At 39.1% G+C, this 17,848-nt stretch overlaps 1 protein-coding gene across 4 annotated transcripts in view; it reads left to right on the top strand.

The window, feature by feature from the left end:
* The first annotated feature begins 10,646 nt into the window (after positions 1 to 10,646).
* The window catches only part of mtss1 (MTSS I-BAR domain containing 1), a 79,757-nt gene continuing 72,555 nt past the window's right edge, over positions 10,647 to 17,848 (top strand). Inside the window, exons 1-2 of one of the 4 annotated variants that reach the window (XM_082533919.1) lie at positions 10,647 to 10,681; positions 11,347 to 11,478. In XM_082533919.1, coding sequence (XP_082390045.1) covers positions 11,407 to 11,478 — 72 coding nt within the window. In that variant the 5' untranslated portion in view covers positions 10,647 to 10,681; positions 11,347 to 11,406. The other 3 variants (XM_082533918.1, XM_082533917.1, XM_082533920.1) reach the window with 3 other exon arrangements.

Here is a 17,848-nt window from a genome sequence, read left to right as displayed (position 1 = left end):
ATGTCTGCTGATCCCACCTGGACCCATGGATCCACCTCTGCCAACCCTGGAGGCCATCATCAGATCCTCCTGTGTCAGAAAAGCCAGGGCCATCCCAGGTGACCCCTTACACCCCACCCACTACCTGTTTGACCCGCTTGCTGATTGACCTGCCTGATTGACCTGCCAGGACCTGCCAGGTCAATCAGGTCCCACATCTCCAGACTCACAAAAAACTTCTTCCTGTGGGCCAGTTAGGCTGTTAACAAGCACTAGAGCAAATCTGAGCGTCTCTCTGCTCAGATCCCAAATCTTTGTACTTTTAAATCATTTTCCCTCACTCAAGCCTAGCCTTCTAGAAACCAAAGAAGCTTTTAAAACTGTTTATTTATCTCCTTCGCTGCCTGCTGGGCCTTAATGTGTTGTGCTCTTTTAGCACAATTTTCTTTAACTTATTTGAGAGGATTTCAGATCCTACTGTAATGTGTTCAGGGTTTTCTGAAGCTTCTTTCTGTGATCCTGTGCAGCCTCCTTGATGGGTCTGGGAATTTGTGGTTGATGGGTGCTCTTGAATCTCAGCAGATGATACATGCTGACTCCTGATGGCCTCAGCTAGGTTCCTCAAGACCAAGTCTGACCAAGAATGTGGATCAGGTCGTTGAAGGTTTTTTTTTTTTTTTTATAAACTGGCAACTCCCATTGTTTCTCCTCTTCCCACCAGTTCTTTAGAGACTCCCTCCTCCCCAGAATGGAAAGAGATCTTTTCTCCAAGTGAGGCTGAAAACACACGAAACTTTTAGTTGGGTATTTAAAAAATGTTGCTTAATGCCTGCCGAAGATGGAAGTGGTAATTTTCATTCAGCATACCAGTACTTCATCTATCAGCCGAATTTGTGATTTTCTGTATTTATTTAGATGAATCTTCTCATGGTCCCCTGAAACGTTTCTCAGAAGAAGAGCTCTCAGACCTGAGTTTTATCTATTTTGTGTGGATCATCACAGCAGAGATGCGTTTCATTTTAAGGTGTACATTTGGTTTATCAGAGCATGTTTGTTGGGTCAGTCTTTTCATTTCTTCAAAGTTGGCTGTTTGGTAGTCTGTGATTTATAAATAGGAGCAAATTAGAAAAAGACAGTACACTTATGCTGTGAAATTACTGCTGCCACCTTTTATTACCGTAAACATTAGTATGTTACTGATTTAATCCAGATTTCCATTTGTATTTCTTTCTAACTGCACCTTTCTGTACTTTGGCCTTGAGCCCATGTTGCTTCAAAGACTTCATCCCCACTCCTCCAGGCTGTTGCTATGAATGATGACATCATCCAAATAGGTGGCTGCATATGGAGTTTGGAGGCACTTGGTTCATGAAGCAATTGAAGGTGGTTGTAGCCCTAAATGGAAACCTAAATTTAAGTGTCATGAGCTCGTAAGTTTTTTTTTCCTAAAGGGAGTTCACACAGGAAGTGTGCAGAGATGAGGTGATCACATCACCACAGACCACAGAAAGTCGACCAATGATGGGTGAAGAAAAGGTTGGTGATAGAAAGTAGGCATATCCCAAGTTTAACTTTGAGGCAAGTGACTGAGCGACTACCAATGAAAACAAAGGATACAACTGACTGACATATGATAGATATGTTAATATATTACAGGGTTACCTAGGCAACTGCAGTCTTCAATCAACTCTAGCAACCAACCGCCAAAGGGACAAAGTGATGGATGATGAGCAAATCAGCTCCTGTTTGGATGTCCCTTTGGGCTCTGAAAAACCTGGGGATTAATCTGAATCCTGAGCCATTCACTTGACAAAATCCATACAGAACTGTACAGACCAAATCTTCTTAACCACAAGAACAATGAGGCTAGATAAGAATATCATAACAACCCATTTTGCATTTTCAGACTAGCTTTCAGTTCTTTTTTTAATTTTCTGCAAGAACTGGTAGCATGTTGATTGCACTGACACATACAGATGAGTCTCACTCCCCCAGCCTCACTGTTTATGATTTTTGTTTCATTCGCTGTGACACCACAGAAGGTGTGTCCCACTTGGTGAGCAATTTAGAGCTAAAGATGAAAGCAATATAACTATCTCCCCTTGCAAGTTTTCTAAGCTTGGTATTGTAATGTTGCTGTTTCTTGCCCTGGAGCAAATTATGCAGTGTAAACTACCTTGATAACTCTCAGAGCCAGAACATACTGAATTTAATTCTCCCCCCCCCCCTGCCCTCCCTACCAGTTTTCCTAAACAAGTGTTTCTTTTCCCATGGAACCCACCAACAACTCCTGCACTGCAAACAACATAAAGTTGAGCCACTGCATTCATCATTGTGTATGAACCTACAAGTCATAAATTTTATATGCTTTGTCTAATATTCAGCAGTTCATACTTGGGTCACTACCTTTGCAGAGATGTCGTGTAAAGGCATTGCTTTAGCACATTCCGTTGCACAGCAAACCATCACAAAACATCTTTTTTTGCACACTTTGGTGAGACCTCTATTTAAGGTAAAGGATCTTTTGGAATTGACAGCTTATTAACTAGTTGTAATTCGGGACATATTAGCACAATACGACACAGCCCAGGTCATTATTCTATCCTGAGTTTTATCATATCTCATTTAACCAGCCATCAAGTTAGAATGAGCCACCTGGGAAATAATTTCCTGGTGCTATTTCTTCACCAACAACTGAGTGATTTCTTCTCCATGTTCAGTCTCATGGCATTACTCTATACAGTCTATAGAGACAGCAACTGATGTCATCATCAGGTAATACTAAAAAAAAAAAGACAAACTCTTGAAACTCTAACTCACCCACTTTATTGTTTTATTGTCAGAACATTTTTCTGTTGAAGAGTGAACTGGTTTGCAGTAAAATAAATTGACCACAAGGTGGAGACAAACACAAACGAACTTAAAGATGCAACCAGAGATGAACAGCCAGCAGTTTGTGGTTGTAACCAAGCACACCATTGTTTTTCTTGTGACATTACCAATAAGTTTGATGTGTCACATGGCCCTCTTCCTATTGAAAAAACAAAAGTTGTATCCAAGATGGCCGACTTCTAAATGGCCACCATGGTCACCACACATCTTGAGGAGTTTGCCCCCTCACATATGCTAATGTGCCACAAACAGGACTTTAATAACACCAGCCATTCCCATGTTATTACGGTGTATCCATATAAATGGGCCACCCTGTAGATTAAATTTAACAATAATTTTCTTACATGACATTTGACAAAGGAAACATTGAACCCTGTCGATTAATCGGTTTAGACTATAGATATAAAATACACACATCAAATGAGTTTATGTAAAAATATGTTTCAGGCATTGCAGTGGAGAACAAACAAATGTTTCCTGCAGCATCACTTCAAGTGGTTATAATTAGAGTAAATCTGCTGCTGGTTATCCTCCTAAAGGATATTTTTTTAGCTCATTAGAAAAACTGTCAGTTCAACAACAGTGGTTTAGTATGTCGTAGTATTCCACCTTATGTGTTGATGTATTCATTCGTACAATTAAAACAGCAAAAAAATCATTTGATATGAATAACTGGTTTAAAAAACGCCTTAAAATATAATGCAACACATTTATACTTCAACCTAAAATTCATTTTTGAATGTTTTTCCTTGTTTCTCTGATTATTTTACTTGAGTACAGAATCTGATCTCTTTCTCCACAACTATTTTTTTTGTTCTGTGTAACTCATGTGCTACCTCTGAAAAGTCTAACTTTATTTTTAAAAAAGGCACAATGATGTTCAGTGTTTGCAGATGTTTGATCAAATTTCTAAGTGAACCTTCTCTCTGGTTTAAAAATAGAACAATTGCTGCTTTATTGTTGTTACATTATTCTGAGCAGATGTTTTGGTCTCCATGTAAACCACATTTGTGTTTGGTATATGGTAGTCAGTGATTAGGCACGCACACACACACACACACACACACACACACACACACACACACACACACACACTTACTTACTTACTTTCAAACATGAGCACATACCATTGTGGCATGCTGGTAGCCATGGGAACAAGATTGGTAGTAAGGCTGGTGTAGTGGTGACTCAGCTTGTTGCCGGGTGAATCAGGAAAATACACTGAGACACACACAGATGCACGCACACACAAACATTCGTACACACTTTGTGTTTATTATGTACTCGTTGCCACATAATAAATATGGAGTGAATGTGAACAGCCTGCATGTTTGATTAAGTGAACTGACAGCGCATAATCGCTAGTGAGTCATTTAATGGTGGTTTCCTGTCGCTTACAGTGGTGCTTAAAACCGGAACAGACCAACACAAAAGAACTAAATGGGACATCTGAGAAGGCTTTAGCATTTATCAACAATACCCAAGCACATATATGGACATTTTTAAATGCTCATTAATGTAAAAAAAGTAAATGGCCTGCATTTGTATAGCGCTTTTCTAGTCCCTAAAGACCCCAAAGCGCTTCACACTACATTCAGTCATTCACCCATTCACACACACATTCACACACTGGCGATGGCAAGCCACGTTGTAGCCACAGCTGCCCTGGGGTGCACTGACAGAGGCGAGGCTGCCGGACACTGGCGCCACCGGGCCCTCTGACCACCACCAGTAGGCAAACACGGGGTTAGTATCTTGCCCAAGGATATTTGGCATGCAGCCAGGAGGCAGCCTGGGATCGAACCACCGACCTTCTGATTAGTGGCTGACCTGCTCTGCCACCTGAGCTACAGCCAAAAAGTCTTCTATGAAGACCTCTTTTATGTTACAACACCTGTCTCCATTGGGAAATGGGAGCATTTTCCTTCATTACGCAGACTACTTGAAATTTGGGTCATCTTTGAGACATGCAAAAACAGTACATGTGTACATAGTACAAAATATGCAGCCACCACATCATAAACACAAGTATCAACTATAGTTTTACTATTAAAGATAAGTGATTCTGAATATTCAAAGCTCTTTAGTCTATGAGCCACATTTGCACATTAATAGCATGTTTTGTTCTATGGATTTTATCTGCCCCACATCCAAAGCTAATTTTGAATCTGGGAGGAGACTGTATTTTTAGCATTTCCTACAACTAAAGTCATACAAACTCCACACAGAATGACCCCAACCCCCTAGCCCTGGGGGCAAAGGTAACACTAAAAGAAGTCATTTTAAGAAGTCATATTAACCCTCCATTGGGCATGGGGAGCAAAATCTTATACTCACAAAAGGGAAAATGCTCAAAAAAGTTCGGATGACCAAAATGCTGAAAAAGAACAACATGACATCAGAGCTTAATCTTTACTCACATCCCACACAACCCTGACTTTATTTCCTATGTGAAGTCAGCTAAGGTTTTAAGGTTTATACAGCTTTGTTCAAGTTCACTAGCCAAGCATGCATTGCTCATGAGGCTTATTTTTAGTAGGTAATAAAACAATATTTGTGTGGCTTTTCTGTTGTCTCATACTAACAACAGCAACCACATTAAAAAAACAAAACACGGCAACAAGATGCACTCAAACTTATTCATAACCCTACATAAGTAAAGGTTTTGTGAGAGCTGTTCGCAATAAACTTTTGAGCTGAATGACTGAGTTTGGATTTACAAAAAAATCAATGCACTATTTACTTATATCCAGTTATAGTAACATTGCAATGCTTTTTTATGCTTTTAATGCTTTTTATGCTCATTTCAATCTCGATATTTTTTTTATCATTGGACTCTTCTGCAGGGGCAGCAAGGTGGGGTAGTGGTTATCACTGTTGCCTCACAGCAAAAATGTCCTGAGAAGATGGCCTCTGTGACATCATCAAGAACAAAGAGTAGAAAAGAGCTCTTTGCTCTTTCTAAGATAGAGCTGGACTGGTCTGAAGTGAATTTGTAATTACCATATTTACTTGTGTGCGTGATGATCTTAGTATGTGAAACTTTGTGCATAATACGAACGTCCAACATGACAATATAAAAATACTGAAAACCATAATAGGTTCCATTTATAAATATTAGCATTTATTAAATGTTGTTCTGCACTTATAAACAAAAATCCTGCCTGCCATAAATGGCAATAAGAGCCACATTTTCAGAAAGTCTCTCCTCTAAAGCATTTATGGTGCTTTCCTCTGGACTGTTCTCAGTCAAAAGACCTGCGTCAAGAATGAAAAAACAGAGGTCAGTCACCTACTTTCACATCTGACTAATTGGTCCATGGCTTGGATGTGACTGTTGGGTTATTTGTTTCTTAAAGCTGCAATCTAAAAAAAAAGTCTCACTCAGCTGCAGACAATAAAGAGGAAACAGCTGGACACCACTATAATTACAAGAAAACAAATGACTCCAAATGATTAATTTCAATTTTTTTAAGAATTAAAAACAGCAAGTGTGGCCTGTAAGATAACATGACCCTTGAGACGCCTTTTTCCTGTGCAGGCATTATGGTTTGAGCACACTAAACCGTTCAGAGACAAGGATTTCTGAAGCCAAATGCATCTGTGGCTCCTCACGGACAAGAGTGCTATAAATGTAATCCAACTCACACAACTCCCAAATTTTTAAATAATCATCAGGACAAATGTGGAAAAGACAGCTCAGAGGCGAAGCGTTAGAGAATAATATAAGCAAAACCTGGTAGCAAATCATCAGGTGGCCCTCACTGAACTGCAAACCAGGTGTTGGAAACTGTAACTATTTCCTCTTTTTTAATTTCACTTCATTTAATTTCATATGCAGCGCCACTTCACAACAGTCGTCTTCAGGTGCTTAATACAATAAATAAAGATCTTTCAATATTTGAGAAAAACTAAAACAATCTCGTAATCCACTATGAGCAAGCACTTGGTGGTAGTGGGAAGACAGAACCTTGTTTATAAACAGGAAGACACCTCAAACAGAGGCATATAAACACATGGGAAGTGAAAAGAAGGGAGTGGAGAAAAGTGTTGATTACATCACGGGAAGTCCCCCAGCTTGCTGAGTCTATTTCAGCATCGCTAAAAGTTGGTTCAGGGTCACCTGGTTCAGCCTTAAATACAAGTTTTATCAAAAAGGAAGTTTTAAGCCTGATCTTAAAAGTAAAAATGGTGTCTATCTTCCAAATCCAGACTCGGTGCTGGTTCCACAGGATCTGCCTCCCATCCTACTTTTCAATTCTCTAGGAACCACAAGTAAGCCTGCAGTCTGATAGCGATTATGCAGCGATTATGTTAATATTATTACTATACTATACTATCACACTATTACTATGAGTTCTCTAAGATATGATGGGATCTGATTGTGAGAAAGAGATTTTTAAATTCAATTGTGGGTTTAATAAGGAGCCAATGAAAATGAGCTAATATGAGAAAAAATATGATATATCTTTTCTTTAGTACTCTCACTTACATGTTTTTGATCAACTGAAGGCTCTTCAGTGAGCTGTTAAGGCAGCCTGACAATAAAGAATTACAAGAGTCCACCCTAAAAGTAACAAATGCACTTATTTTTCTGCATCATTTTAATTTAATGCTGTTTTAACAATAATGTGCAGATGATAGAAGGTATTAGGGCTGGGCCATATCATACCGTTCACGGTAACACCGGTATAATGTTAGGCAATGATAAGAAAATGAAATATCGCGATAGAATATGGGTAAAACGAGTGCGCAGTGCCTTTGTTTTCATACACACATGGTGGAAAAAGCATGGCGGCGACAGAGAATTAGAAGGGCGAAAGCGGATCGTTGATTGAAACAGATAAACCCGAATTGGTTTGTAAAAATGGTGCCAACTTCAGTGGTGTGGAACTGGTTTGGTTTTTGTCTGTCAGATACACACCAAAGCACAATTTTTGGTAGAACATCTAAGCAGCCAAAAAACCTGGCCACACACTGGGCATCCGGGTTAACGCGGTTATGGCTTTAATGTCATTTTAACAAGATTAACGCTGACAGCACTAGTTTTAATACGACTTTGATAAGCTACAAAGCCGCATGGCTTGATTCATTGTCGGTGTCACGGTCTGCGGAGGCAGACCGTGCGGAAATGTGTGTGGTGGACCCAGGAGCGAACACAAGCGAGGATGCAGGAGTGGAGTTAAACAAAAGCGAGCCTTTTATTCTGGCTGATGAAAGGAACAAAACAGAGTGAGGGCAGCATAAGAGTAATAGTTCAAACAGAAACCTAAACTGGACATAAACTAAGGAAAAGCTATGGCTGGAGATACGGAACACAGGGGGTGGTAACACAGACGACGCGACACAGACTACATGAAACACAGAGACTAAATACACAAGAGGGATGATCAGGGGAAGTGGCCACACATGGGAACACAGCTGACACAGATAAACATAACAAGACATGGCAGGAGTAAACAACACTGACGGGAGACTGTCAAAGTAAAACAGGAAGTACACAGGTGCAAACAGGAGGAGAGAGAGAGCGCGGGCATAGTGGGCTGGGGAAACATGGAATGAAACAAGGAGGGGAGATGAGGGCTCACAGATACATAGAGGGGCACACAGGGGATAAAAGTCACAAGGGGAAGTCAAATAAGGAACAACACAACAGGACAACTTAGGAAACATGGCCTAAATAAGGAACGAAATACAAAAATATAAGAAACTAAGAATACTGGGCCCACATGGCCCAGGACCATGACAGTCGGAGCATTACGGCTACCATTTCAGGAGCCTTGCGGAGTGATAGGTACTGTGCTTCAACATATGGATATGTCGGCCAATTTCCACTGGAAATTATTTTTGGTTAAAACGTCAGCAAGGAATTTGCATTTGCGCTGTTAAAATTTTATACAGCTTTAATGCACATAAAAAAATAACTGCTTGTTTAATTGAAAATATATTGATGGGTTTTTTTTGCACTAATAAAGTTGTGAAGTGTGTAAAGCCTGTAAAGTATTTTGTCTCGCGTCAATTATATCATTATCGCAAATGTTCAAATATATATTGTGATAAATATTTTTGGCCATATTGTCCTGCTCTAGAAGGTATTCCTAGATATTTGTTTAATATGCAAGTTAAAGGACCTACACTGCTCCAAACTCACTCCAAGGTTCCTCACAGTGTCAGTGGAGGCTAAGGTAAAGCCTTGAGAGTAAATACCTCGTTACACAGTGCGATTCTCAGATTTTTAGAGACAACTTGCTACAAGTCAGTTTTGGCAGAAGTGATGAATAAACAGACACAAGTACGTTTTCTGCAAAGACTCCATTCGTGTTAAACTGGCTGATGACCAGTTTAGCTCTTATTGTCATCTCCCAGTAAAGTCACATTAAAGTCACAGCTTGTAGCTCCGCCCCGGCAGACTGCCGCGTCTTCAACACACAACAAACCTCCACTATGCACGGAGGCAGCAGCTTCAAGTGAGCCGAACGCTGCTTCGACAGGAAATTACGTAGCACTACAAATAAAAAGCCCCAACAAAGTAAACCTTTAAAAACACATTTTGACTCAGGTCTACTTATCAATGCATTTCAAATGCAACTTTTCAAGATAATTTCTTGTATATAAAATAAGGGATTGTGCAAGATGTTAAGGACAAAAATAAAGTGAGTTATTTTATTTGTTTGCTTACAAAATAAAAATGAATTGCCGCCACTGGAACTTTGGTAAAAGTATAATGGTTTAATAAACTTCACACAGAGGCAAAATATCCATTTATCACATTTAGCCAAGAAGACTAATTTTCACTTGGAGTCCCCAGCCAGGAAAGAGTTTTATTAGAATAAAATAGCAAAAAAAAAAACAAAACAAAAAAAACCCCAAAATAAATTTATAAAAGTTATCCCAAACAAATAAATGTTGTTGCTGTTGTTGTCAGATCATGTGACCTAATTGATTGTTCAATAGGAAACATTTTAAGGCAACATATTCATATTTGGAGGTAATAAATTCCAGGCAAGAACTGCTTGAGATGAGAGTGCTGATTGGCAAAAAAATTGGTATCCATAATAATATGCAACAATTAGCGGTTAAAACTGACCACATGAGTCAATCTGTAGATGCAGTCACAAACTCCTAAAGTACTGATGGAGCACTCTATTTAAAATTTTACTATCTAAGAGAAGTCATCTTAAATTAAAAGTAATTTCATCTCAAATTACCAGTTCACAAACTAGTTCAGTGGGCTTCAGGTGCTTGCTGGCGTGTGGTTAGGCAATTAGTAATATGAGAAGAGATTGTATGCTATTATCCTCCATGTACAATATTTTTGTATTTCAAATGCATTTTGTTTTAAAGTCTCATTTCCACACAGGAACAGGCAGGTAATTTTAATCAAGTAAAGCTGCGCAGAGCTGAAAAACTTACCTTGCTTTAATGTATAAATTTCCTGTAAAATAAGAAACAAAAAGTGCCTTTTAGAATTTATTAAATATACTGTTTAACGTTACATGTATAGATTTCAATGGGAACTGGAAATGTCCATCTCAAAATTTTGAGCACATGTTCCCCAGCCAGTAAAAACATGAAAGAAGCAAATAAGAAAACAGCAAGTGCTTTGTGAGTTTGGTCCTTTTTAAATTATAACTCGCCGAAACGTGAAAACGCAATTTCGAAATGACAGAAAAATTAAAACTAATAAAAAAAACTACAGTGACTGAAATTTTAGATTGATGGCTTTTATTGTGAAACTCTTGACGGGATGTGGGCGCTGTCACTTCGGCTACCTTGATGCGCAGTTCGCGGACGCGCTCATTCACTTCAGGTTAGGACTCCCACTGGAGTAAGGAGAGAAGGACGGGGCAGCGTCTGTCGTTAAAACTCGCAGGAGGAAAACGTAAATCACTCGGATACACTCCTGGAAACAACGACTTTCAGAACGTTAAACCTGAGCAGCACATCAGCTGAAAGCCGCGTCGGTTTATTTTTGGGCCAACGGATTGATCCCGGACTGTGTGCGCGCGCGTGTTTTCCTTTGGATGCACATACACACACAAACACGCGCGCGCAGTCACACAGGTTGCTAGCGGAGTTAGCCGGGTTTGCTAGCTCGCTGTGGTTAGCTGGGCTTTCCGTCCGCAGGGAGTGAACGCAGAGCGGGGTTAAAGTTTAGAAACAGTGCCCGACATTTTCCAGACAGAAGGCTGCTGGTTCAGGCATGATGTGTGGGTTTTTCGGAGGTTTGTCAAGTTGGCCGGCTGGTAGCATTGGCTGACTGAAGCCCAGCATTAGTACCTCGGATTGGACTCATGTGTGTTCCCCCCTTCTTCCTTTTCCACTGCTGTTTTTAAACAGTTTTTTTTTTAAAAAGCGGACTTTGCCCTCGGGGTGTTGTAACTCCGCTCCCTATATTAAATAAAAGCCTCAATTGATTCTTCTTTTGGAGTTTCTCAACACTTTGCTGGAAGTTTTTATTTCTTTCTCTTCAAGGAGGAGGTAAAAAAAAGTTGTTGTGAAGTTGAGAAGGATTTTTCCAAGCCTGTGGAAAAAATGGATGCGGGAATAGAGAAAGAATGCAGCGCCTTGGGAGGGCTCTTCCAGCTCATCATGAACGACATGAAGGTAAAAAAAACCGGACATACAAGTCATCTCATTACATGTCGCTACATCTTTTTTTTTTTTTAATCAAGCTGTTTTTTCCCCTTTATTTTTTGCATACTTATCCCAATATATTGGGTTACCTGTAATATCAGACTTCAAAAGTCATATCTGCTTCATATTAAGTAACTTCATGGCAGCAGCCTGTAATATTGTAAGCCTGTTATAATATTGTATTGAAGATTTGACCCTTGCAATGCTGATTTGGCAGTTCTATTTATTCTCCGTGAGACTTACACTTAAAAAAAAAAAAATATATATATTAAAAAAAAAAAAAAAAAAAAAAAAAAAATATATATATATATATATATATATATATATATATATATATATATATATATATATATATAAATATATAAATAAATTATGACTGTCATGAACTATTGATTGGGACAGATTTGGACATAACATCTAAAAAATGCATAAACAAAGTGGAATTTAAAATATAGAGTCTCAGGAAAGCACGAGTAAGCTTGAAATTTAGGTTATTAAAGGCTTGACATGGGATTTCTGGATGTGCAGTGCTGCTGATGTTGATTAGGTAATGAATGAGCAGAGGTTAAAACTGGAAGTGGGCCATCTGAGAGGGTAAGAGAGCTGGATGGGGGTGGATTTTACCAGCTGTGCACCCTTTGATGTTTGTCAAGCACTCTGCCCTTTTGCTGCCTGTCTGTCTGAGTTCCACTGCTCTCAGATGTTCATAGTTAGCAGCTTCTCTTTTCCAATCTCATCTCTTTTTTTCTTCCCCCCCTTGGTCCAGAATAGGCAGCAAATGGCTCTGGTTCTACTGGCCTTTCACGTACTGGCACTGGCATGGGCATGGGTGATTTTTACTGATCAGGTTTAGCCATTTGTTGACATTTTGGAATCAGTTAATCAGACTTTGGGAGTTTTTAAATTTTACTTTTCACTGTGGATTTCCTTTAAACTCAGCTTATAAAAATAGATGCATAAATATGATCTGAAGTAAACTCAGCCTGCTGTGCTTGTTTGGGCTTTTAGGTCATGCCAAAATGAAGGTAATGTATGCAATGCATTAAAAACATAGGATAATACCATTGTGCTATGTTTAAGAAAAAAAATGTGTCCGGTCCGATTGGTGTGCCAAAATGTCTATATTTGGGTAAGGTTGGGTTGAGTACAGTGGGTCGTCTACCAATGGGAAGGTCAGCTGATCGATCCCTAGCTCTTCCTGTAGAAAGGAGTACCATTATATAAGTACCAGTCTGTTTACCAAATCACCAAGATTTTTCTAACTTTTTTTAAGTGACCTTTAATTTACAGAAAAATCCATAGCTTACTGTTAAGTAAGGTAACTTTGGCAGTCTTCTAGAGCAGTTTATGTTTCTCATTTACATTTTTACCATAGAATTACAGATTAAAAGATGGAACTGTATACTGGGAGGCATATTGAGCCATGTTGTTGGACCAGGAGGTGACCATGAAGGGAGTAATGGATGTATATTCAGTCCTGTTCTTGGTTTTTATAGGGATGATCTCTGTACTTTTGAGCATGGCTGTGTACTTGAGTGTACCTGTTATTAATTATTTATTTTTAAGCCCAAATGTCCTTGTTCTTGATATATTTCTTCAATAACAACTTTTTTTTTTCTTTGTCAGTATTTGCTATTATGTATTGTCAGAGGGGGTGGTAAGAAGTAAGATTAATAGGTTAGCAAGGTATTCTAAAGCTTAAAGTCAGAGTTTTCTGTGTCATGGAAGTTGCTCTCTCCTTACCTGGCTAAATCACCATCATAACTTCTGCTGAACATATAACCAGAGCAGGTTATGTTCAGTCTGGTTTGAAATCGCATGCAAGCTCCAGGTTTTCACTGTTTCCTTTATTCATAGCACGTTTTGTGTGCAATATAGATTGTTTGTTGGGGAAATGTTAAAATGTGCAGCCTGATGAATAAAGACTGCTTTGTATTCTCACTGTGATGTGCAGGATTCAGCTGGTGATGCAAAAATGTGTACATATTTTAATACTTCATTCTGCAGGTGCTAGAACACAGAACAAACAGCAAGAATACCAAGTCAGTCGGTCAAATTAATTAATTGTCTACTTTATTATTCTATGGGACAGTAACATTTAATGTTTAAATGTGTCTGGTTAATGTACCGGAACGCTAATGCGCCACCATCTTGTTAAAAGCACATACTCAGCCATAAAATAATAATGAAAACTGAAACGTTTTACTAGAGTATTGATTTTCTCCAGTAGCTTGTCTTATTTGTAACAGCGTTGCATTTTATTGTTATACATTTTTATGTTTCTTATAGGTCATCATTATGTAGATAATATTGTGGTAGGTGGCACTCATAGGGATCATTTTGTTATATGACATGTGAGCGCGCACAGAGCCTGAAGCAGATGCTTAACAGAGGAAGTTGAAAACCACCGTTGTGTTACCTGCCATCTCCAACTGGGGGTTTTAGCTTTTGTCAAGCCTGGTAATGCAAAAGAAGGTTGTTTGTGTTGAACTTGCTTCACTGTATCTTTATGCGTGCTCAATCATCCAGATAACTCATCCAAGTGACTTCTTCGCTACGTGCAGATGAACAGAAGCAACTTGTTGGGATTCCTTCATTGTACACTTTTCTGGTGTCCTGTTACGAAAACAACCTACAGCAGATGATTCAGTCTTCAGAAATACAGCGATATTGTGTAACAATGGATCTTCGGGTGACTCACGGAAGCTATAGCAGCTCTACTTTGAGCTGTTTTTATTTTTCTCAACATTGTAATGCACATTCTTGGACTGAATAATACACCTCTGATTGAAGCAGACCTTCATCTCTAATAGAGGGGTCATGTTGCTGTAGTGAGTGAGTGTTTGTTGTCTGTTACTGGATCTCTGTGTGATGAAGAGTCTGAGGAAAATTAGTTAAACGTTTTGCGCGTAACATGATGGAACTTGCAGACGTCCTGTGGTGAGAACAGCAAGCAGTACACATGAGTCACTTCTGCTGTCAGATAACAAGGAAGAGGAATGGTTATGATCGAGTGTATGTGCGTGTGTGGCATCATATCCTGGTTCACCAACATGGCACAGACCCAATAGGGGCACTGCTACCATCTGACACACACACACACACACACACACACACACACACACACACACACACACACACACACACACACACACACACACACACACACACACAGAGTCATGTCTAATTAAGTAGAGTCTCTCTTCAGATAAATCTCTCCTCCGGGCATCATAACGTGCCTGTGAAGATTTCACACTTCTGAATTAACCAATAGGCAGGGAGGCACAGATGCTTTTAGCAGATTGTAGGTCATTTTGTGATGCACTGATCCAACTTCTTCCAGTTCTGTTACTAAGTACTGATCCATAGTCAGGATTATCCCTATGTAGATTATGCTTTTCATCAGACTTTAAGGAAGAACATGAGAATATTATTTCCTGTGTAAGAGAATAAATCAGGAACTAGCAGGACCAGGATGGATTAAATAAAAACAAATATAACCGCGTATTTACATTATTTACCTAATTTATTTACACTAGTGTCAATTCAGCTCTGTGTGAGAGTTTTATACTGGATGCTGTTGTCATTTAATGTTAGCACATCTCACTTATGTGTTTAGACGAAACTTCTCTCCCTCTTCGGCACTTGTACAAATGGGACTTAAGAGTTGATTGGTGCAGTAGTAGTCCTGCATTTCCTCTCCCCATTGGACGGCTAGGAAAAAAAGTGACAGTGCTTCAACTCATGGTGGCCAGGAAAAAAATTACATAATGGAAAGGAGAAACCAGTTCAGTTAATCTAGTTACAGTCTGGATTATTAAGTAGATATTAATGGTAAATATAACTTCATTTTTTCCCCCCATGGACTCCTCAGAAAAAGGTGATGGGTGTGTCATGACATAGCCCAGCAGAGTGAATCATAATAGCACCAACAGCCCTCTTTTCTTCCAGGCTATTGTCCACACATGTCCTGATGTGGTTATGCGTTGCTCCAGTGGAGTGGTTATTCTTACACTTATTCTTCTTTCTTACAGCAAAAATCTTAAACACAATTATTTTGCGAAATATTGGGTTATGGATTATTTGATTGATATTAATTACTCACTGACTTTGGAGAAATTGTGGATTGATTGAACTCTTCATTGCATTTAAGTGGATTTCCTTGAAGTTTATTTATAATTTTTATGAAAACGAGAAAATAAATGAATATAAGCTTAATTAAATTTGTCTGCCAGGGCGTTAACTTTGACCTCCACAGAATAGCAAAAGCAAAGGAAAGGGTGTCATGAAAGTTAGAGTTAAAAAATTGCACAGCACAAACTTGCATACAGCAATTTAATTTCTATATTTAAATACAGCTTAACTGTGCTAGGTAGTGGCATTGTTATCTGCTTTACATTTGGCCATCATCGTTTAAAATTAAGAGAGAGAGAGCAAGGGCTGCAGCATTGGAAGCTTTGACTAACATGCACACCCACACCCAGGACCGGATGTTGCCTAATTTAAATGGACTATGGATTGCAGTGAAATATGTGGTTGATGTTTCACCATCATCTCAAAAATGTGTTGGATTGTGCGTTTTCCCCACATTATTACAATGCTGAATCAAGCATAATGAACTTTTAGATCCGAATGCTCCTTCAGTTCCCATTGGTAAACGAACACCGAGACGCTGCTGAGAGTTAAAGTGTCTTTCTCTCTCACCTCCAATAAAATAAACGGTGTATGTTCTTTAGGTGTTTAGGTGACATTAGGGCTGCCACAAACGATTATTTTGATAGTCGACTAGTCACCGATTATTTATGCGATTAGTCGACTAATCAGATCATCATCCATTGAACTTAAAACGTACAGCTTATTGCACCAGCAGCATCTGCTCTTATATAACTATCATTAGCTTACAGCTTTAAGCTTTTAAGGTGCTAACTAAAAATAAAGACAAGATGATAGTTTATTCAATTTTAATGAAATTTGCAGATTGTTTCGGTAAAGTTTAATAAACTCCTTGCTATCTAAAATATAACAGGACACCGGAGAATATTCTCAAGCATCTCACACTTCTGATAATCAGCTGTCTGCTTGACGTTTATTCAGCTGTGTAAAAACTATAACTTTAATCTCAGCCAAACAGATTTACTCAGGAACAAATAAAATACTAAAAAAAAAAAAAAAAAAAAGCCAAACAATAACATTTTTAATTTATCTAAGTGACTCATATATATTTAACCTGAGTAGCGAAAGACAGCAGTGGGTTTGAAAACAATTTGCCGGGAGTCCGGTGTTCTCACGGCGCTAGTGACCTAGCCCCCGGCTAGCTATCGAGCTAGTGGGTAACAGACGTCTCCGAAAACGTTGGAGCGCTTTTGAAAATATGTGGTGTCCTGATAAACTGAGCCGATATTTGAGGTTTACACAGCTACATTCTCGCCTGAAAATATGTTAAACGTTTATTTTGTGACCCAGAAAGAATAATAAGAGTAATATTAAAACTAACTAGCTGCCGCCATTGTTGGAAACTGAGCAGGGCCGCGCTATGAATTCTGGGACACAGCTTCCTCTTCGGGGTTTAACGGCAGCTGGCATCCTTGTACATGCAGTGCTGCCATCTTCTGTTTCAGTCCGTTATTACACTCTTAAATCCTACTACTCATTCCTGCGTCTTTTGCGATCTTACAAAGCTTCAAACGACGCGTCGACTATTGAATCAGTCGTCGACGATTTTGATAGTTGACGTAATCGTGACTAGTCGACCAATCGTGACAGCCCTAGGTGACATCCATAGATTTGGGGGGGGGGAGGGGAGATTCGAGGTTGAGCAAGTTATGGCCAGGCTAACATAAAAAAATTAGCACAGGGGAAATGGAGGATGAGGGTAATTTTTTTTTTTCTGAGTAAATGTCCATGTTGAGGGTCCTTGATGGACAGTGATAATTGGCATCATAGAAAAGAAAGGAAAAAAATAGATCAAACTTTAGCCAAGAAATCATCTGAGATGATATAAGATTAATAGTTCAAGTGTTTCCTTGTCGTTTGGATTATTTGGTATCAGTAAAGTCCCAATCCTAAGTTTAATGCTCACTTAGAAATTTTAGTCTGACGAAGGGGGAATATTTTCTGAAGTGTTCTAATAGCACGAGTAAAAAAGCTGGAGAGTCAGAGTATAACTGTTGAATAGTTTTGCGAACTTGTGTCTGACAGAGCTCGGCAGAATGTTTACATCATCAGTTAACACACGGACTGTCTTAACAGCATGTGTGGAAATGCGTCCAAGAGCTAAAGAGGCTCTCAGTGTTCATTCACTTAAGACTCCTTAGCAAGCAGACTTTCTGTGCTGTCTTAA

Source organism: Aulonocara stuartgranti (assembly GCF_965226115.1).
Source record: "Aulonocara stuartgranti genome assembly, chromosome: 5".
Classification (NCBI taxonomy): domain Eukaryota; kingdom Metazoa; phylum Chordata; class Actinopteri; order Cichliformes; family Cichlidae; genus Aulonocara; species Aulonocara stuartgranti.
This window is presented reverse-complemented; position numbering and strand designations above follow the sequence as displayed.